At 45.8% G+C, this 23,199-nt stretch overlaps 1 protein-coding gene across 3 annotated transcripts in view; it reads left to right on the forward strand.

Annotated features, from left to right (window-relative positions):
- usp47 (ubiquitin specific peptidase 47) overlaps nt 1-23,199 on the forward strand; it is a 259,715-nt gene that overhangs the window by 192,687 nt on the left and 43,829 nt on the right. For all 3 annotated transcript variants that reach the window (XM_072466172.1, XM_072466171.1, XM_072466170.1), the window contains 5 exons: nt 2,399-2,454; nt 4,402-4,514; nt 12,962-13,066; nt 13,535-13,742; nt 14,475-14,590. In XM_072466172.1, the coding sequence (XP_072322273.1) occupies nt 2,399-2,454; nt 4,402-4,514; nt 12,962-13,066; nt 13,535-13,742; nt 14,475-14,590 (598 nt within the window). The remainder of the gene's footprint in view (nt 1-2,398; nt 2,455-4,401; nt 4,515-12,961; nt 13,067-13,534; nt 13,743-14,474; nt 14,591-23,199) is intronic.

The following is a 23,199-nucleotide window of genomic DNA, read 5'->3' on the forward strand; positions in this document are numbered from 1 at the left end:
AGTTTGAAACTAGTGGAACGTTCTAAAATTGCCCCACAGAGTTTTGTGCCAAAGAAAACAACAAACTTGGATGTAATGAAAAGTAACCAGAGCAAGGGACTGAGGCGTCCCAGTCAAGAGAGTGTAATTGAAGGTTTACCTCTTGCGAATAGCTGGAATTAATGAAGTGAGTTCTCTAGAGGACTGTGGTTTACTTGTGGCTGGTCTGTACAGAAGATGGACAGTAGAATTGCTAGCCTTGCAAGTGATGCATTTAATCTTGTGAAATTACAAAAAGTAACTAACTTGATTTCTTGGGTGGAGTAGTAAACTTGACTGTGTAACATATGTAGTTGTAAACTATATTGTTAGGTTAATAGTGGTTTTGTTTAATTATTTTATATGTACAAATTATTCCAAAATGTGAAATCTTGTGGCATAGTTCAAAATTAGGCGTTCAAATTTCTTTTTAAATGTTAATGGCCCCTACCGGATGGTAACCTATGTCTTAGATTCAGGAGAACATAGACTGGTGGAATGGGCAGACACGTGGCCATTGTAGATAAAATTTAGTGCAGAAGTGTAAAGTGAAGCAAATTTCAGGAAAGGCAATATAAAACTAAATGGTGTAATTTGAAAAGAGGTGAAGAAGTGAGAGACCTGAGAGTTATGTATATAAATCTTTTAGGACAACTTTAAGAAGACATTTTTTTAAAAGACATCTGTGACCCTTGGTTTTAATAGAGAGAAAAATGAAGCAAGTTATGTCAAACCTTTATGAATCACAGGTAATGCCTCAGCTTTGTATTTTGTTCAATTCTGGCACCACAGTGTTAAAAGGGTGTCAAGGCCTTAAGAGAAGTAACAGAAGATATTTACCAGAATCATACCAGGGATGAGAGCCTTAAGATTAATAAAAAACTGGAGAAAAGGAAGTTTGAGGGAAGATTTGAAAGAGGCTTTCAAAGCTAGGAAGGGCTTAGATAAGCTGTTTCCAGTAGCCTGATCTAAGGTAATTGGCAGAAGAACCAGAAGCGATGTGAGTAGCTGAGGCTGGCTGTTCACAGGCAGTGATGAAATTGATGGAAATGTGCGCTCGGTATGATAACTGGAATTTGACTGTCCAGGCCCCGACTTGGAATTTTACTGATTTTTCAGTGGTGCATGCCACAATTTCCATCTGTGTTTGCACTAAAAAAACCAAATCATGTTTGGTGCTGACCTAAAGAGCTACTTTATAACTGCAGTCTTTTTCAATTTCCTGTCTGCATGGTGAAACCCTTCATTAGGCAATTTCTCCTGAAAAAGATTTTTAAAAAACAGATTAAATAAATAGCCCTAGTGAATACTGCTTGAAAGAAAAATATAAATGAACAGTATGGTGATAAAGGTACGGCAGTATTAATTGTTTTCCAGTGTGATCAAATAAATTGGTAGTTTTCTCTCTGCTTGATGTAGTCTTTACTTGCAATAATGTCGCAGCACAGAAGGATGTTGTTTGGCCTGAAAGAACTATTCACTTGGGACCTATTATCCAGCCTGTTGCTTTTTTAAATTTCTTTCTTCATAAATTTAGAGTACCAAATTCATTTTTCCAATTAAGGGGCAATTTAGTGTGGCCAATCCACCTACCCTGCACATCTGTGTGTTGTGGGGGCGAAACCCACGCAAACATGGGGAGAATGTGCAAACTTCACAAGGATAGTGACCCAGAGCCGTGAGATAACAGTGCTAACCACTGCACCACCATGCTGCCCTTTATCTTGCCCTTTGCTGATATCCTTTTAAATATTTTCTTTTCAAATGTCTGTATACTCTCCTTTTATGGATTCTGCCTCACTACTATTTCTGATGCAGAAATAAATTGCCAATTATTTTTATTAAATAGACTATTTTGAACTTACATTCTCTGGTTATTGCTCACTAACTAGTTGAAATAGTTCTTCCTGGTTTATGATCAAAACCCTTCATAATTTTCTATCCTGTTGGATATTTAAAAGATCTGGACTTTCATGTTGATTGCAGCTAATATAACATTACAGTTCAGTGTTCCCTATATATTATAATCCATTTTGCAGTACAATACTAGCCATTCAACACTATGTAGTTTCACTTCTGTGAACCTATTTTTTGACATTTGTTATTCTGCTGTGTTGTAATTGCAAACTTATTTGACCATGACATTGCAGTCTTCTGAATTACTTGAGAAATGGTTGATGTTTGCAGTAAGGGATTTTCACAGTAACTTCATTGAAGTGTTAATGTAAGTCTACTTGTAACACTAATAAAGATTATCATTATGTTTTGGGTGTATATTCATGTAATAGGTGTTTGGAACTTGTGTCAATGTGCCAAATTCATAGGTAAGGCTAAAGCTGCGATTGTAAGTAGGTAACAACTGAACTTTTTCTCTTGCCAGCTCCACCAATGCATATATGTTGATTTACAGACAGAAGGAATCTACGAGAAATGCAAGTGAGTCATTTTGCTTTAAATAGCTTTGAACGCTTTTTTGTTGTTTGCAACACAAAGATAACTATCTTTTTTTAAATAAATTTTAGAGAACCCAATTATTTTTTTTCCAATTATGGGGCAACTTTAACATGGCCAATCCACCTACACTGAACTTCTTTGGCTTGTGGGGGTGAGACCCACACAGACGTAGGGAGAATGTACAAATTGCACACGGACAGTGGCCCGGGGCGGGATCGACCCTGGGCGCCATGAAGCAGCGGTACAAACCACTGCGCCACCTCAAAGATCTTTAAAAGTTTGACACGATCATCATATTGGTTTATGGGAAGGACATGCTCACATGCAGCCAGCCAGCAACATTCACGTTGTCTTTGATCAGAATAGCTTGATCCCATAGCATTTTCATCATGTCAATCATCAGTTAATCTGTAAGAATTGCCACCTAAATTATGAAACATCCTAAACTACCTGCATAGGTATATACCTGAAGTATTCATAAATGGCATAAATGGATCTCTTGCAGATAAAACGTTAAAACTGTCTGTCTTGTCAGGTGGGCGTTAAAGGTTTCATATCACTATTTTATGAAGCGCAGGGGAATTATCTTGCTGTCAAGGAATGGTTATTCCTCAACTAGCATCACTAAAAATGTATCTAATGATCTCATTCCCATTTGCTTGCAGTACGCATATTGGCTGCCGTGTTGTCTGCATTACAATAGCGACTACACTTTCAAAAAGTACTTGCTTTAGGTTGTCCCGTGGTTGGAAAATGCACTGTATTAATGCAAGTCTTTCCTTTTAACTTTCCATATGACCTGATGTTGATTGGTGCAAAATCTTGACATAGGCATCAGCCAAAACTGGAGCTCAGGAACCTTAACATAATTCACAGATAGTTGTAGTGTGAAAGTAAATTTGCACTTTTGCCCTTTAGATTCAAACCAAAAAATTTTGTGCATATGGAAATGAAGGATGCAGAAATGAGCTCCATTATGGCATTCAAACTGCATGATGGATGAAAAGAACACCTGTGTTGATTTTTGATCACCAGCTTCATTCAGCTATAAACAGTCACAGATTTGAGCTTTGGAAAGAACAAGATCAGAAAAGGCTACCCAGTCTATCTAATCAGCATAAAAAATCTTGCATGTCTGGAATCATCATTCCCTCGGGTATTAATTTTTAGTGTTGTTTCCCCCCACACTATCTGTGACTCTTTGGGGAATCCATTCAATGACGTCTGTGTCCCCTGATTCCAGAATTGCAAAGTTCAGTTTATCAATTCCCTTATGGATCTATAATAGGTCTCCATATAATGTCTCCAATTCACTTTCTCATTAGAGTAAACCATTTCATCTCCTTCTTCTCTCCTCGTACCCCTGAAGTCAATTTACTTCCCTTTCCAGCACTGCCTCCAGGGCCAGAATTGTACTGAGTGTAATCCATGTATAACTGTAAAAATTTGCATTGATATTGCCCCTATAATGTAACATATCCTCCAAAGCACTTCACGAGCAAAATCAAGCAAACGTTGACACAGACCCACATAAGGCGATACTCAGGCGGTGACGAATTGCTTGGTCAAACAAAACTCGCTATGTTCAAATTGGCTGCCATATTTCCTACATTAAAACTGACTTGAAAAGTACTAAGTCTCGCGATCATGAAAGTTGCTGTATAAATGCACATTTTTCTTTTTATCATCGTACCAAGTTCCATTATCACATCTTGCCATTGGTGCTCCAATCCTCTGGCTATAGATCCTAGGTTCCATTATCTTCCAGCTGCACAATGCTTCACTATTTTCAATGAGCAATTTAAATTCTTAAATTGATCTTGCACAATGACCCATAATATGAGAAGATGAACTTAAAAAAAAAACATAAAGTACTTGGCTTTCTGCTTTCAGTTTGAGATATAGAGCCTAATCTTTCTTCTTTGATAGAGTTTTTGGACATCCATGAATTTCCTGAGCACATTAAACATCTGGTCCAGAAGGAGAAAGAAACAGAAGAACAAGAAAAAAGGCAGCGGGAGATTGAACGTAACACGTGTAAGGTATGCTGCATAGTCACGTCCAAAACTTAGTATTCCTTCAAATCTCAGCAAGACAAAATGAGACATTGTGGTTTTATATGCTAAAGGAATGGATTGCTCCTTCGTTAAGCATTGAAAAAAGACATTTTATAGTGTATAGTTAATTTGTGTTGCTGTGGTTTGAGCCATATCATCAAAGTTACGAGGAGATGGGATCTGCAGACGCTGGTTCAAATCCCATCACGGCAGCTGATGGAATTTAAATTCAATTAATAAAACCTGGGAATTGAAAGCCAGCGTCCGTAATGGTGACCATGAAACTATCAACAATTGTCATAAAAACCCATCTGGTTCACTAATGTCCTGTTGGGAAGACAATATGCCATCCTTATCTGGCCTGACCCATATGTGACTCCAGATCAAAAAACAATGTGGTTGACTCTTAACTGTCCTCTGAAATTACTTAGCCATTCAGTTCCAGGGCAATTGGGGATGGGCAATAAATGCTGGCCTTGCCAACAGCGGCCACATCTGATAAAACAAATAAATACAAGCATCTAACACACTTCACCAGAGTTTTCTAAGAATAAAGGTTGACACTATGTCACATAAAGTGATATGAAAATAGGCTTCAATGGTATTTACTATTATCATCGAAAAGCTTGGTCAAGGAAGTAGGCTTTAAGGGGCATCTTGAAGGAGGACGGGGAGGTTTAGGGAGGGAATGCCAAAGCTTAGGGCCTCGGCAGATGAAGGCATTGTGATTGATGATCAATAAAATCAGTGACGTGTAAGAAGCCAGAATTGGAGGAATGTAGAGATCTCAGGGTTGTGGGGACAGAAGGAGCTACAAGTTCCTGTTCTCTGATGACAGCAACAGCCCCCCAAAAAATCCCTCCACTGCAGTTTTGTGCAATTGCATCAATTCTTATTTAAATAATGCCTACAAGTGATCCCACAACCAAGGGATCAGATCCAAGCTCTGCAGTCCTGCCCCGTCCAGATGTAAATGGTGATGGACGATTAAACTGACAGGAAGAGGAGACTCCTCAAGCATTCTCATTCTCAATGATGGGGGAGCTGCGCACATAATTCTAAAGATGAAGCATTTGCAATTTTCCTCAGTTAGAATTGCGGAGGGATCATCTACCTTGACCTCCTCCAGAGGTTCCTAGCATCGCAGATGCCATTCTTTAGTTAACTCGATTCACTTCACATGATATCAAGAAATGACTGAGCGCCAAGAGCAGAGGCCGGGGTGGAGGTTTGACTCGGGGTTGTTGGCGGATGGAGGTTTTTGTGACCAGGTGCGGTTGGCGATTAGGGATTATGTGGAGTTCAATCAGAATGGGGAGGTGTCGGCGGGCATTTTTTGGGAAGAACTGAAGGCAGTGGTCCGGGGAGAAATTCTCATTTACGGTTTGTGCGAATAAGGAAAGGAGGGCGGAACATGACCGTCTAGTGAGCGAGATAGTGGAGGTGGACAGGGAATATTCGAGGGTGCCCACCGTGGAGGGATTGGCGAGGAGGAAAAAATTGCAGGGGCAATTTGACAGGCTGGCAACGGGGAAGGCGGTAGGGCAACTGCGTAGGGCAAGAGGGGTGCAATACGAGTATGGGGAGAAGGCGAGCCGCATGCTGGCGCACCAGCTGCGGAGGCAGGCTGCGTCCAGGGAAATAAAGAAGATCCGGACTGGGGCTGGGGATGTGGTGTCAGCCGGGGAAGATAAATGAGGCATTTAGAGAGTATTACCAGGGACTTTATGAGGCAGACCCAGGAGGAGAGGAGGGGGACATGGGGTGGTTTCTGGACGAGCTGGAATTTCTCCAGGTGGAGGAAGCAAAGAGGCAGGCGTTGGAGGAACCCCTGGGGCTGAGGGAGGTGCTGGATAGTATCAGGGGTATGAAGTCGGGGAAGGCCCCTGGGCCGGATGGGTACCCGGCAGAATTTTATAAGGAATTTGCGGTGGACCTGGCACCACATATGTTGGGGGCGTTTAATGAAGCACTGGAGAAGGGGGAGTTGCCGGAGATGATGAAGCAGGCAGTAATCACACTAATCCCCCAAAAAAGGGAAAAATCAGTTGGAATGTGGGTCATATAGACCCATAATCACTATTGAACACGGATGTGAAAGTATTGGCCAAGTTGTTAGCGGGGCGGATGAAGGATTGTGTCCCGGGGGTGTTTGCAGAAGATCAAACAGGCTTTGTGAAGCACAGGCAGCTCGTGAGTAATATAAGATGGCTGTTGAATGTGGTGATGAATCCGTCGAGAGCTCTGGTAGCGGAGCTGATGGTGTCCATGGACATGGAGAAAGTATTTGATCGGGTGGAATGGCGGTACTTGTTCGAAGTTTTGGGAAGGTTTGGGTTTGGGCCGAGATTTGTGGCATAGGTGCGGTTGCTGTATGTGGCGCCAAGAGCGAGGGTGAGGACGAATGATATGAGTTCACGAAGCTTTGACTTACACAGGAGTATGAGGCAGGGGTGCCCGTTTCGCCGCTGCTGTTTGCACTGGCCATAGAGCCATTGGTGATGGCTCTCGGGGGTGGGGGGATTGGCAGAGTGGCAGGGTATAATGAGGGGACAGAGGGAGCATCTGGTGTCGCTCTGTGCCGATGACCTCTTGCTGCATGTTTCGGATCCGTTGGAGAGTATGGGAAGGATTATGGGCCTGTTGGGAGGTTTGGAGGGTTGTCGGGATACAAGCTGAATGTAGGGAAAGGCGAGGTATTCCCGGTGAATGAGCTGGCACAGCGGGCTAATTTAGGGGGGGATGCCATTTACGGTAGCGAGGGATAGGTTTAGGTACTTGGGGATTCAGGTAGCGAGGGAATGGACGGGGCTCCATAAGTGGAACTTAACGAAGCTGGCGGAGGAGGCCAGGGAGGATCTTAAGAGGTGGGATACACTGCACTTAACGTTGGCATGGAGGGTCCAAGTGGTGAAAATGAATATTCTGCCGAGGTTCTTGTTTATCTTTCCGTCTCTCCCGATCTTAATACCAAAGGCCTTTTTTCAGAAAGTGGACACAATCATCTCTGACTTTGTATGGGCGGGGAAGGTGCCGAGGGTGGGGAGGACCCTGCTACAGAGGCAGAGGCAGCAGGGGGGGTTGGCGTTGCCAAACTTGCTTCATTATTATTGGGCGGCGAATGTGGACAAGGTGCGACGGTGGTGGGAAGGAGAAGGGGTAGAGTGGATTAAGGTGGAGGAGGAATCTTGTAAGGGGTCTAGTTTGAGGGCTATGGTGGCGGCAGCATTGCCAATGGCTCCGAGTAGGTATTCAGGGAGCCCAGTGGTGCAGTCCACAGTGAAGAAATGGAATCAGCTGAGGAGGCATTTTAGGGTGGAAGGGATGTCGGTGCTAACGCCGCTGTGCGAGAATAATGGGTTTGAGCCGGGGGGGATGGATAGTGTATACAGGAGGTGGAGGGAAGTGGGGCTGGTCAAGGTGAGGGATTTGTATTTGGAGGAAGGATTCGCCAGTCTGGAGGAGCTATGGGATAGGGTAGAGCTGCCGAGGGGTAGTGAGTTCAGGTATCCACAGGTTAGGGACTTTGCACAAAAGGTCTGGAAGGGGTTCCAGAGATTGCCGGGATACCCTGCTGGAGCCACTGCTGCTTCCGGATGTGGAAAGGGAGGGAAGAATTGGGGATATATATAAGTGGCTGGGGGAGCAGGGAGGCAAGCGGGTGGTGAAGATCAAGGAGAAATGGGAAGGGGAGTTGGGAATGGAGATCAATTGGGGAGTATGGAGTGAGGCACTGCAAAGGGAAAATGGGAACTCCTCTTGTGCAAGGATGAGCCTGATGCAGTTTAAGGTGGTGCACAGGGGGCATATGACTCGGGCGAGAATGAGTGGGTTCTTTCAGGGGGTAGCGGATGAGTGTGAGAGATGTGGGCGGGGGCCAGCAAATCATGGGTTTGTGAAAAATTGGAAAGATTCTGGGCGGGAGTGTTCGCGGTCTTAGCCAGGATAGCGGAGGAGGGAGCAGACCAGGACCCTTTGGTGGCGATATTTTGGGTTTCAGAGAAGCCGGAGCTCATGGAGAGGAGGAAGGCTGATGTCTTGGCCTTCGCCTCTCTGATTGCATGCGAAGATTTTGCTGGAGTGGCGGTCAGCATCGCCCCAGGGGTAGCAGCATGGTTGGGTGACCTGTGTGACTTCCTGCAGTTCGAGAAGATAAAGTATGAGTTAAGGGGCTCAGCAGGGGAGTTTGAGAAAAGGTGGGGGGTGTTTGTGACCGTGTTTGAGGAGCTGTTTGTCGGGAGGGGGTGGGGTGTGAAAAAGGAGCAAAATCTGTACAAACTGTATAGTTGATTGTTGGGAAGAATGTTTCCCGGGGCGTTTATTTGCTGTGACCTGCTTTGATACAAGTTTGAATAAAATGCGTTTTAAAAAGAAAAAGAAATGACTGAGCGCACTGGATGCAGCAATGCCTATGATCTCTAACAACATCTTGACTGCAATACTGAAGACTTGTACTCCAGGATTCATCATGCCATTAGCCAAGTTGTTCCAGCACAGCTAGAACACTGGTGATTACCCAGCAATATGGAAGATTTCTCAGCATGTCCTGAACGCAGAAAGCAGGACAAATCCAATCTGGCCATATACCACCCCACCAGTCTGCCCTTGATCATCGGCAAGTGTTGGAAATGTCCTCAACAATGCTATCGTGCAGCACTTGATTCAGCAATAACCTGATAATTGATGCTCAGTTTGGATTCCGTTGGGCTACTCAGCTCCTGACCTCATTAGAGCATTGGTCCAAACAGGGACAAAAGAGCTGAGTTCAAGAGGTGAGTGTTGACTGCCCTCAACATGATGTGCGCATTTAGTTGAGTGTGGCGTCAAGGAGCCTTAGCAAAACTGAAGTCGATGTGAAACAGGGGAACTAGATTCAAAAAAGGCAGCTCACCTCCACCCTCTGAAGGACAGATGCTGGCCTCGCCAGTGATTCTCACATTCCATGAATTAATAATAAAAATTCTACCATCTGTTCCCTGAATCTTGACAGCCCATTTCACATATTCACTGGCATGTGCATAATAAACTGTGCTTTTGCCCATCTTCTATAATTTGTAACTGAAGTTGTTTTCAATCATCCTCTGGAATTGTGCCTGGGAGGTCAGCATTTTTTGCCTCTATTCCTGCTTGGGTCACTGTCTGTGTGGAGTCTGCACGTTCTCCCCGCGTCTGCATGAGTTTCCTCCGGGTGATCCGGTTTCCTCCCACAAGTCCCAAAAGACGTGCTTGTTAGGTGAATTAGACATTCTGAATTCTCCCTCTGCGACGGAGTGTGGCGACTAGGGAACTTTCACAGTAACTTCATTGCAGTGTTAATGTAAGCCTACTTGTAACAATAATAAAGATTATTATTATTATACAAATTAGCGACATACACTTCACAAGCAGTTAGTAGCCAAACCATGTCGATGTGGGACTGGCATGCGTCTCATTTACCTACATTTGTTCGTTTCCGTGAGCAATCCATTAACTTTATTTAAAACTTTGATTAATGAACTAAAAGTGGCTAATTGTACAACTAAGCAAAGTTTACAAAGCACCAGGAGTGATGGGTGAACGTGACTTGGTGCAATTAAGTACAAAGGCAGCCGAGTTTTGGATGAGCTGAAGTTAATGGTGAGAGGAAGATGAGACTGTCCAGGAGTTAATTGAAATAGTTAACTATAGAAGTAACAAAGACATGGATCAGGTTTTCAGCAGCAGTGGATGAGCTCAGCCAGGGAAGGGGTCGAGCAATGTTACATATGTGGAAATGTGGTTGGCAGCTCATTTTGGGATTGCGAACAGTCTGCTTCATCCTGAAACAGTTACTGGTGTGAAGGATGAAGTTGGTCACAAGGGAGTGGAACTGCCAGAGAAGCAGACAGATGGTGAGACAGCCAGTCGAAGAAAAATCACCTGGTGCCAATTCTAGTGAGTTCAATTTTGCAATACAGCTCCAATTGAAACCATAAAATAATAAAAAACAGATGTTTTCTTAAAGTTTCAAAATTTATATATCAAGACTTAAAAGGTATTTTGGCAGGTACAATTGTAGCAAATTAGATTGAATGGGCATTGAACATTTCACTGTTACTATTACAGCATTGTTCAATATGTTCGCCCTTAGTGTGTGACTAATTTGATTTCTGATTGCAGTTTTTTTTTAAATGTGCAATTGTTATGGACGCCAGACCAGATCCCAACAGTGGCTTAGATACTGGACCAGAACCGCACGTTTGTTTGTATTTTTAAGACTGTGCGGAAAAATTGGTTCGCTCCAGGAGTGATTGCATGAGAAATAGGGCTTGGTTATTTTTACAAATAAAACTTTATTATAACATAAGAAAAACAATATTTAAACTTTTAAATTTTGTACCTAACAAGAACAGCTTACATGTATCTCTTAACCCTAACACATGATTTCCCATTAAACAGCACTTAAAATGCACTTACAGCTCTCACCTCCTCGTACACAGGCAGGCAAAAATGATACTTTCTTACAGAACATATTCCTGCTGGTACTGAGGCTCTTTCAGACCTTTTCCAAAAGCCTGTCACTGTGGTAGCTTTTCAAGACCGCTCCCGATCGCTTTACAAATTCTTCTGCCTCCCACCTGTTTGAACAGTATTACTTTATTTCTCTGAATTCCACCCAGTCCCTCAAAGCTGGTTCTGTCCAGACTTGAACTCATCATTGCTGTCTGGGCTTTTGATTATCCACTCTCTTTTACACAAAGGCACAGGACCATGCTATGAATATGCAACTTACCTCCAATTTACAGACAAAAAGGCCATCAGACTCCGTAATGGGTTAATGGCTGGTCAGACCAGAGTGTCCCGGAGGACAATGGACCTTGAGTGAATCACCCCGGCTGAATAGGGGTATTGTGTTTATTCCCATTAATGAGTTTAAGTCTGAATGGGACAATGTAACTCAGGCCAGGTGGGGCTGTAAATCCCTGGCTCAGTGCTGGCAGTTATATGCTTACACTGTGAACCCCTAAATTACCCACTACATCTTGGATCCAATTTCCTAACATTTCCCCGTTTAATAATAATAATCTTTATTAGTGTCCCAACAGCCTTACATTAACACTGCAATGAAGTTACTGTGAAAATCTTCTATTTTCACAATAATAGACAATGTTATGGAGCATGTGATCTCATATTCACAAGGTTTACACAAGTGTACTTTTTGTGATAATTGGTGAAATGAAAACCACAATGTGCAAGTGTACTTGCTCATGGAGGGCTTTACAACATCAGCAACTTGCATTTACCAAAGCATAGTCTTTAACATGGGGCGGCACAGTAGCACAGTGGTTAGCACTGTTGCTTCACAGCGCCAGGGACCCGGGTTCAATTCCCGGCTTAGGTCACTGTCTGTGCGGAGTCTGCATGTTCTCCCTGTGTCTGCGTGGGTTTCCTCCAGGTGCTCCGGTTTCCTCCCATTAGTCCCGAACAACATGCTTATTAGGTGAATTGGACAATCCAAATTCTCCCTCCGTGTACCCAAATAGGCGCCGTAGTGTGGCAACTAGGGAATTTTCACAGTAACTTCATTGTTAATGTAAGCCTACTTGTGACACTAACAAAGATTATTATTATTATTATTATTATTATTAACACTTCACAGAAGCATTATCAAGCACAATTTCTTTTTTAAATTTAGAGTACCCAATTATTTTCTTTCCCAATTAAGGGGCAATTTAGAGTGGGCAATCCACCTAACCTGCACGTCTTTGGGTTGGGGGGGTGAAACCCATGCAGACACAGGGAGAATGTGCAAACTCCAAACGGACAGTGACCCAGGGCCAGGATTCAAACCCGGGTCCTCAGCACCGTAGTCCCAGTGCTAACCACTGTGCCACCATGCTGCCCCTGTTATCAAATACAATTTGCCACCAAACCACATCATAAGAATTGGGAGAGGAAACCTAAAGCTAGGTCAGAGGTGGAATTTAAGGAATGTCTTAAAGGAGGAGTGAGAGGTAGAGGCGTTTACTTCCTGGGTGCCTGGATGGTGAGGGGAATGTTTAAGTAAATATAAAACGAAAGTCGCCATAGTCCCAGAGCGCCATAGGCTGCTCTCACTTTTGAGAGAGAGAGACTGAAGTTGGTAATTTAACCTGACACCACACAGGCGAGGGGCAAGGTTAAGAAGGAGGGGCCTTCATGAATAACCCCAGCTGGTACGAGAATTGAACTCCACGTCACAAACCAGCCAACTGAACTTTCTATCCAAGTGTTTGTACAGGTTTTTAATTTAAATGTGCATGTGCCTGAAATGGCACAATAGCTGCCTCGCCTCTGGTTGGTCAACTATTTCTCTTTGAAAGCATTGATCAAAGATTTCCCAAAGTAAAAACAGCTGTAAAATGTTAGTTAATTCTCAAACGGTTTGCATAATTTTCAAGAAGGAACCATTCAAAACTATTTTCCTATCACAGATCAAGCTGTTCTGCATGCATCCCACGCGGCAAGTAATGATGGAAAACAAGCTGGAGGTTCACAAGGACAAGACGTTACAGGAAGCTGTAGAGATAGCATACAAGGTATGTGGACTTGAGGGAGGAGCTTTTTAAGATGACTAGAGGTTTTGGTAATAGTAAATAGGGGGGAAATGGTCCCTTTAACATGTAGCTCAATAATTAATGGTCATGGATTCAAAATCATTGGAAAATGGTTGGAGGGGAGATGGGGGTATATTATTTCACTCTTATGTCAGAACCTAGGATACTTGACCTGAAAAGATGGTGGAAACTGATTTCAAAAATAATTTTGGAGGGGGTCTGTGCAGGTAATTGAGCATGCAGAAGTTAGAAGCTTACAGACAAAATCAGCGGTGTGGGAATAATAATAACTTCACTCTGAGAGAGCCAGCACAGGCCCAATGGCCACCACCTGAGCTGTATGTTTCTGAGCTTCGCTTTACTCGCTTCGAATCAGTCTCATAACAAATAGATGTTACAATACTGGTATTAACAGTTAAGTGACAGCTTCCCTGTGCCTTCTGTTTGAAGCTCATGGATTTGGAAGAGGCAATTCCACCTGACTGCTGCCGTTTGGTCAAGTATGACGAGTTTCATGATTACTTGGAGCGCTCTTACGAGGGAGAGGAGAATACCCACGTGGGGATGCTCCTTGGTGGAGTTAAATCATCTTATATGTTTGACTTGCTCCTGGAAACGAGACAACCTAATCAAGCTTTTCAGCCATATAAATCAGGGGGTAAGTTTCTTTCGTGACCGCCAAGAAAATGTTTTAATTTCAAAAATAATAGTTGGGAATGTACTTGGAACCTGTGACTTTTCTTATCTAAAATTGCATTTCCGCTCTCATACGTTTCCACCACCAAATCAGACCAGTCCAACTACCAGCAATAGTGCAGTGCTCCTTCTGCACTGCCCTTCCGATAGTCAGGCACTCACTCGGTGCTGCCCCTGTGACACTGCTGTTCTTTCTGAGTGCTGCCCCTCTGAACAATGCTTTCTCAATGATGCCCCTCTGGCAGTGCTGTGCTCCCTCAGTGCTGACCCTCTGACAGTGCTGTGCTTTCTCAGTGCTGTCCCTCCGACAGTGTTGTGCTTTCTCAGTGCTGCCCCTCTGACCAGTGCTGTGCTTTCTCAATGCTGCCCCTCTGACAGTGCTGCCCCTCTGACAGTGCTGTGCTTCCTCGGTGCTGCCTCTCTGAGCTCCCTCAGCACTCTACCTCTGACAGTACAGTGTTTTCTCAGGGCTGCCCTAATGCTGTCATCCCGTCCCCCCCGCCACACTAGTACTAGACTGGCATGTTGGCTTGGATCATGTGCCTGAGTCCGCAATGATCCCAAAGCTTCCTAACGCAAGTAAATGTGCTCCCATCTGAGGCTATTATAAAATAGTGCTGGTCTGTGTCAGTACCAGAATGAAAATGTCATTGCCATTTGCCCATCTCATTTTGATCCGTTATGTTTTCTTTAGAAGTCATGGTGAAAGTGCACATGGTTGACCTGAAAACAGAAACTCTGATTCCGCCCATCAGTGTCCGTGCTTACCTTAATCAAACTGTGGCAGAATTCAAACAGCTCATTTCCCAGGTAGGAGGTGCAGGCCATTTGGGTAATTAGTTTATCTGCTTTGGTGAGTTACTTTGAATTTGAAGAGTTGGAATGCAATGTTGCCACAATGAACTGAATGTAGACCTTCAAGCAATTTGGCTCCTATTGCAAGCCTTAACAAATCTTGATATCATTTACAGCAGAAGTTAGTACGAATGCATGGCCAACCTACTTTTGACATTTAGCTTAAATCACATAGTCCACAAACCTAGATGGGGAAGGTACAAGTGAGGAATATTGACTGTAGGATATCGAAAAGCTGAGTAAAGGCTTTGTTGGGTAAAGGGCAAATATGAAATTGATCACATTTTTAATTTATATTATAGTTTTTAAAATGTTAACCCACATTAGTGCATTGATTTGATATAAAGAAAGCAGTTTATTAATATTACAACTGCAATATGCAAACATCTCAAACAGACCAAGTCTCTGAGCATAGAAGGAGGAAACACAGGCAGTGTTGTTTCATGTGCCACATCTGTCAGAACTGAAAAGATGAGCGAACTCTTCAGGTGAAGACTTTTGGTGATGCAATCATAAGTTGTTGACCAGGGGGCTGAATGGGCTGCGCGCTGCTCAATAGAGCCTGGTAATGGGTTTAAAAGCACATCGCTGTGAAGCAAATCAAAAGCATGTGAAAATAGGAAAGGAGATTAAAAGGGCAAATCCACCCAAGTGAGAATACCAAACAAAAACTGAAGGTACTGAAACCCTGAAAGGAAAATATTGTGTGGGCTGCAAATCCAGGTTGTTCATTGGTACCTAGAGAAGGAAAATACAGGCCTACAATGAGCAGTTTTCTGACTATTTAGACTAAGCTTGTCCAACCAGTGGCACGCAGGTCGCATTGTGGCCTGTGAAGCCCTTCTATGTGGACCTCCGGGTCTGATAAATTCTCTATCAGCAGCAAATGAGGGAGAGAGAAACCTTCTCTGATTGGAGAAACAGCAAACACCAACAGTGCTACGTGTTGCCATGGCCTGGAGAGAGGTGCGTGCGCGCAGATAAGGTTGTATGAGTGAACATCCTGAGACTGGGAGTTAGCCAGATGCACACACCTCACCCTCTTACCATCTAATGGTTGTTTTTTTTAATTAAAAAAATATAATCATTTATTGCATTGACATTGCTATATTTTGCTGGGCAAGATGTTTCTTCTTCCTCAATGTTTTTTGAAATTCCTGTATCTGAAATCTGCTCATCAGCACATTGAGTGAGAACAAAATTGGAATGTGCCCCCCCTCCAAACCACCACAAAAAGGCTGGGTAAACCTGGTTTAGACCATCAATGTAACCTTTGCAGTTCCAATACCTGCTATATCCTTTGTCTTTTGCTGCTGGAACAATATTGAGCAGATTTTAAATTTTTTATTTTCAGTTCTGGCTAAGCTGGATAGCTGAAAGATGCACCTGCCTTTTCCAGATGGTAAATTGACCTGATATAAAGATCAAATGACCTGTAAATATGAGTCAACTCCGATTGAAAGCCAAAGCTGGAGGAGTTAAATGTTTGTGTTCACTAACAAAAAAAGCATTTTTGTCTTTTTTAAATTACCGCTTGATTTCCTGATAGAAATGATCAAGTTTTGTTTTTCAGTTGTTTACAGAGATGAACAGTTGAAATTTGGTGTTTTATTTTCTCAGGAGCTAATATATTATACACTATTTTATGTTTTTGGATGTATCTAGCTGAGAGACACTGCTCAGCTTCATTAAAACAAAGACAGTTGATAAAATTTAATTTTTGGAAAAACCATTCCAAAAGGCTCCAAAACTCAAATTGCAATTGCCTAACTTGAACCATAATGACATTCCTTTTCCCAGGCATCATGTTCACTGAGCACCCCTGCCTTTCTCAGGCAGTTACTCTCATCCTCTAACTCTGCTTGAATGGAAGGCTGTGCTAGGACCTGTCTGCCCAGTGCCATGTGAGGTTGTTGCTAGTGTGGTTTTATGGATACCTGTCAAGGAAACTACCCTCCAGTGTGTTGTGACCCTCCCAGCAAGCAATGTAATTTTATGGCATAAACTTGTGGGTGAATCATTTTAAGGATTTATTCACTGGGTCTCATCCAGGTACAGCATAGTCTATTGTGCCTCTGCTGATATTTTGCTAGAGCAATCTTTGTCCAGAGAGCAGCGTTCTAAGCCGTTGTACCATTAATTTAAAAGTGACCAACAAAACAATTTGTAGTGTTTTGAAGATCATGGGTGGGATTCTCCGCTCCCGCGCCGGTTGGGAGAATCGCCTGTGTTGCCAAAATTTCCTGCGACGCCGGTCCGACGCCCTCCCGCGATTCTCCCAAGCGGCGAGAACGGCCCCGTTGAGTTCCGCTCTGCGTAGGCCGGAGAATCGCCCGAGACACCCAAAATGGCGATTCTCCGGCACCCCTGCTATTCTCAGGCCCGGATGGGCCGAGCGGCCAGGCCAAAACGGCGGGTTCCCCCCGGCGGCGTCCACACCTGGTCGCTGCCGGCGGGAACAGCGCGGGAACGCTGGGGGGGGGGGGGGGGGGCGGGGGATCCTGCACCAGGGGGGCCCTCAAATGGGGTCTGGCCCGCGATCGGTGCCCACCGATCGTCGGGCTGTCCTCTCTGAAGGAGGACCTCCTTTCTTCCGCAGCCCCACAAGATCCGTCTGGCATCTTCTTGCGGGGCGGACTCGGAGAGGACGGCAACCACGCATGCGCGGGTGACGCCAGTTATGCGGCGCCGGCCGCGTCATGTATGCGGCGCCGGCCGCGTCATGTATGCGGCGCCGCCTTTACGTGGCGACAAGGCCTGGCGCGTGTAAATGACGCGGCCCCGCTCCTAGCCCATTATCGGGCCCTGAATCGGCGTTCACGACGGCGTGGGCACTTCGGCGCGGGAGCGGAGAATCGCGCCCCATGACTTTGTTTTGCTTCAAAAAGCGTTGCATGAAATAACATAACCTTTTATATTTGAGAGATTATGGAAACAGATGTGTTCCTAAATCCATAATTTGTCAGTATGAACAGTTATTTGTGTAATCTTTCTCTTTTAATGTATCCAAGAACTTGAAAAGCAATGAATGTTTATCATATGATTATCACCCTCTAGCCTAAAAATGTCTTTCTAACTTTTGAATAGGAGTGAGTGAAATGAAGCAAGGAGTCCAATTTGATTGTGGCTTTGAAATATCACTTAAAAATGCTAATATACAAATGAATGTTTTGTCCTCCCATTACCACTAGATAATTAATAGTCGTTTTCACACATCCGACTTTGTTAGTTCTCTCATGAACAATTCTCAAAGCCTTAAATGGTTTCATATTGTGGGTGAACACATTCCTTTTCAACAAAACACACAGCACTGCTGTAGTGTGGATCCAGTAAGAAGTCTTACAACACCAGGTTAAAGTCCAATAGCTTTGTTTCGAATCACGAGCTTTCGGAGGGCAGTTCCTTCCTCAGAATTCGAAACAAACCTGTCTGCCTTTAAACTGGTATTGTAAGACTTCTTACCGTGCCCATCCCAGTCCAACGCCGGCATCTCCACATTATAGTGTGGCTCATCAGTTTTATTTTCAGCTAAATATGCATGATTATATGTATTCACATCCCATATAGGTCTGTCATTTATATAGTTAGAGCATAACTATATTTTCTTTTTTTTTTTAAATATATTTTATTGAAATTTTTTTTTCCCTGAGCAACATTTTTCCCGCTTACAAAACAAGCAAAACGATAACAATAACAAAACAGAATTTTTTAAAACTTTAACAACAATAATAATAATAATAACATACAAGTAACAAAACCTCGTACTCTATTGACCTACACTCAACTAAGCCTCCTCCCCCCTTCCCCCCTGGGTTGCTGCTGCTGGTCATCTGTCTTCCCTCTTAACGTTCCCCTAGGTGAACCCTTGAGCCGATCCTCTCAGGGCAAACTTTATCTGGCCCAGTTTAATAAACCCCGCCATATCATTTATCCAGGCCTCCAGTCCGGGGGGTTTCGCCTCCTTCCACATGAGTAGGATCCTGCGACGGGCTACGAGGGACGCAAAGGCCACGACATCGGCCTCTTTCGCCTCCTGCACTCCCGGCTCTTCCGCAACTCCAAATAGAGCTAACCCCCAGCCTGGTTTGACCCGGGCCTTCACCACCTGCGAAATCACTCCCGTCACTCCCTTCCAATACCCTTCCAGTGCCGGGCACGCCCAAAACATATGTGCGTGGTTTGCCGGGCTCCCGCCACACCTCCCACATTTGTCCTCCACTCCAAAGAACCTGCTCAATCTTGCCCCCGTTATGTGTGCTCTATGTAGCACCTTAAATGGAATCAGGCTAAGCCTGGCGCATGAGAAAGAGGAATTTACCCTGCTTAGGGCATCAGCCCACATACCCTCCTCTATCTCCTCCCCTAATTCTTCTTCCCACTTTCTTTTTAGTTCGCCCACCGACTCCTCCCCCTCTATAAATCTCTGACACCTTGCCCTCTCCGACCCACACCCCTGAAAGCACCCTGTCCTGTATCCCCTGTGTCGGGAGCCGCGGAAATTCCCTCACCTGTTGTCTAGTAAACGCCCTCACCTGCATGTATCTCAAGAAATTCCCCCGGGGTAGCTTATACTTTTCCTCCAGTGCTCCCAAGCTCGCAAAAGTCCCATCTATGAATAAATCTCCCACCTTCCTAATTCCCAACTGGTACCAGCTCTGAAATCCTCCATCCATTTTTCCTGGGGCGAACCTATGGTTGTTCCTGATAGGGGACCCCACCAGGGCTCCCCGCACCCCTCTCTGTCGCCTCCACTGTCCCCATATGTTCAGTGTTGCCGCCACCACCGGGTTCGTGGTGTACTTTTTCGGTGAGAACGGTAGCGGCGCCGTCACCAGCGCCTCTAGACTCGTCCCTTTACAGGACCTCCTCTCCAGCCTTTTCCACGCCGCTCCCTCACCCTCCATCATCCATCTACATATCATTGCCACATTGGCGGCCCAATAATAATCTCCCAAGTTCGGTAGTGCCAGTCCTCCTCTGTCCCTACTGCGCTGAAGGAACCCCCTCCTTACTCTCGGAACTTTCCCTGCCCACAAAGCTCGTAATGCTCCTATCTATTTTATTGAAAAAGTTCCTGGTGATTAAAATAGGGAGACATTGAAATACAAATAAGAACCTCGGGAGGACCATCATCTTAATTGCTTGCACCCTGCCCGCCAGCGATAAAGGCTGCATGTCCCACCTCTTAAAGTCCTCCTCCATTTGTTCTACCAGCCGTGTCAGATTAAGTCTGTGCAAGGTTCCCCAGCTCCTAGCGATCTGAATCCCCAAGTACCGAAAGTTTCTTTCCACTTTCCTTAGCGGTAAGCCTTCTATCTCTCTACTCTGGTCCCCTGGATGTATCACGTATAATTCACTCTTCCCCATGTTTAACCTATACCCCGAAAATTCCCCGAACCTCCTCAAGATTCGCATAACCTCTATCATCCCCCCCGCTGGGTCCGACACGTATAGCAATAGGTCATCCGCGTATAACGAGACTCGGTGTTCTTCTCCCCCTCTAGTCACCCCTCTCCATTTCCTGGAGTCTCTCAGCGCCATGGCCAGAGGTTCAATTGCCAGCGCAAACAACAATGGAGACAGCGGGCATCCCTGTCTTGTTCCCCTACATAATCGGAAATACTCCGATCTATGTCGACCTGTAACTACGCTTGCCGTTGGTGCCCCATAAAGTAGTCTAACCCAGCGAATAAATCCGTTCCCAAACCCAAACCTCCTTAACACTTCCCATAAATACTCCCACTCCACCCTGTCAAATGCCTTCTCTGCGTCCATTGCCGCCACTATCTCAGCCTCCCCCTCCACTGAGGGCATCATTATCACCCCTAATAGCCGTCGCACGTTAACATTCAATTGTCTCCCTTTTACGAACCCTGTCTGGTCTTCGTGCACCACCCCTGGGACACACTCCTCTATCCTCGATGCCAGCACCTTTGCTAGCAGTTTGGCGTCCACGTACAATAGTGAAATAGGTCTAAAGGACCCACACTGCATCGGATCTTTGTCCCTCTTCAAAATTAGCGATATCGTCGCCTCCGACATTGTCGGGGGTAGTGTCCCCCCTTCCCTGGCCTCATTGAACGTTCTCGCCAATAACTGGGCCAACAAGTCCACATATTTTCTGTAGAATTCCACCGGGAACCCGTCCGGCCCCGGGACCTTCCCTGCTTGCATGCTTCCCAGTCCCTTAATAACCTCGTCCACCTCAATCGGCGCCCCCAGGCCTGCCACCGCCTGCTCCTCCACTTTCGGGAACCTCAACTGGTCCAGGAACTGCCGCATCCCCTCCTCTCCCTCTGGGGGCTGAGACCTATACAGTTCTTCATAAAAGGTCTTAAACACCTCATTTATCTTTCCTGCCCTTCGCACAGTGTCTCCCCTTTCATCCCTAATTCCGCCTATCTCCCTCGCTGCTGCCCTCTTTCACAGTTGGTGCGCCAACAGGCGACTAGCCTTTTCCCCATATTCATACCTCCTCCCCTGTGCCTTCCTCCACAGTACCTCCGCCTTTCTGGTGGTCAGAAGGTCAAACTCGGTCTGGAGTCGTCTCCTCTCCCTGTACAGCTCCTCCTCCGGGGTCTCTGCAAATTCCCTGTCCACCCTTAAAATCTCCCCCAGTAATCTATCCCTTTCCTTGGCCTCTGTTTTCCTTTTGTGGGCCCCAATAGAAATCAGCTCTCCTCTGACCACCGCTTTTAGTGCTTCCCAGACCACTCCTACAGGGACCTCGCCGTCGTCATTGACCTCCAGGTATCTCTCGATACACCCCCTCACTCTTGCACACACTCCCTTATCCGCCATCAGTCCCACATCTAATCGCCAGAGTGTTCTCTGCTCCCTGTCCTCTTCTACTTCCAGGTCCACCCAATGTGGGGCATGATCCGAAATCGCTATGGCTGAGTATTCAGCTTCTTCCATCCTAGAGATCAACGACCTTCCTAAAACAAAAAAATCTATCTGGGAGTACACTTTATGGACGTGGGAGAAGAAGGAATACTCCCTAGCCCTGGGTCTAAGAAACCGCCATGGATCCACTCCCCCCATTTGGTCCATAAACCCCTTACGTACCTTGGCCGCTGCCAGCCTTCTTCCAGTCCTTGAGCTGGATCTATCTAGCCCCGGGTCCAGCACCGTATTGAAGTCCCCTCCTAAAATCAAATTTCCTGCCTCCAGGTTCGGAATACGCCCCAGCATCCGTCTCATGAACCCCGCAGCGTCCCAATTTGGGGCATACACATTAGCCAACACGACCTCCATTCCCTCCAGCCTACCACTCACCATTACATATCTACCTCCACTATCTGCAACGATGGTCTTTGCTTCAAATGCTACCTGTTTCCCCACCAAAATGGCCACCCCTCTGTTCTTTGTATCCAGCCCTGAGTGGAACACCTGTCCCACCCATCCTTTCCTTAGCCTAACTTGGTCCGCCACCTTTAGGTGCGTCTCTTGGAGCATAACCACGTCTGCCCTTAATCCTTTCAAATGCGCGAGCGCTCGGGCCCTTTTTATCGGTCCATTCAGGCCTCTCACGTTCCACGTGATCAGCCTCACTGGGGGGCTACCTGCCCCCCTCCCGTGTCGACTAGCCATTACCTTCTCTAGGCCAGTCCCATATCCCGCCTCCGCGCTCGCTCCCCCAGCGTCGCATTCCGCCCCCGACCACCCTCTCTTTAACCATTTCCTTTTGGATTTCCGCAGCAGCAACCCAGTTGTCCCCCCCCCCCCCCCCCCCCCCCCCCCCCCCCCGCGCTAGATCCCTATCTAGCTTGATTGCTCCCCCCATATCACTTCCGTAAGTCAGCTGACTTCAACTGACCCCGGCTACTCCTGCTCGCTCCTCGACCCCCCCCCCCCCCCCCCCCCGGTGTGAGGGAACTCCCATCTGCCTTGCGCCTGTTTTCCCGCCTTATTCTTTCTGGCGCGGGAACATCCCTTTACCTGACCCGCCTCTTATGGCACAGTTCCCTTTCCCCTCCCCTCTCCTTCCCCATTCTCCGACTATGTCCCGCCTCTCCCCCCTCACCGGCGCCCCCATTTCCCCAGTGTCCCCCCCCCTTCCCTGTTTACTTCTCGATTAACTTTCACCATCCCATTAACAAAAACAATAATAACAACAATAACAGTTCCCTGCAGCATCAGTCCCTCAGTTCCGGTCCAGTTTCTTTTCATTGATGATGGACCATGCTTCCTCCGCCGTCTCAAAATAATAGTGTCTCTCCTGATGCGTGACCCGGCTGCAGCCGGCTTGCCGGCTGCAGCATCCCAAACTTCACCTTCCTTTTGTGCAAAACCTCTTTGGCTCGGTTGAAGCTCGCCCTCCTTCTCGCCACCTCCGCACTCCAATCCTGGTAGATCCTTACCACCGCATTCTCCCATCTGCTACTCCGCACTTTTTTAGCCCATCTCAGGACCTCTGTCCTTAAGACGGTAGAATCGCACGATTATCGCCCTCGGTGGTTCTCCCGCTTTTGGTCTTCTCGCCGGGATCCGATTTGCCCACTCCACCTCCATGGGGCCCGCAGGGGCCTCAGCACCCATCAGTGAGCTCAGCATCTTACTTG

The sequence above is a fragment of the Scyliorhinus torazame genome, chromosome 10 (genome assembly GCF_047496885.1).
Source record: "Scyliorhinus torazame isolate Kashiwa2021f chromosome 10, sScyTor2.1, whole genome shotgun sequence".
In the NCBI taxonomy this organism is placed as follows: domain Eukaryota; kingdom Metazoa; phylum Chordata; class Chondrichthyes; order Carcharhiniformes; family Scyliorhinidae; genus Scyliorhinus; species Scyliorhinus torazame.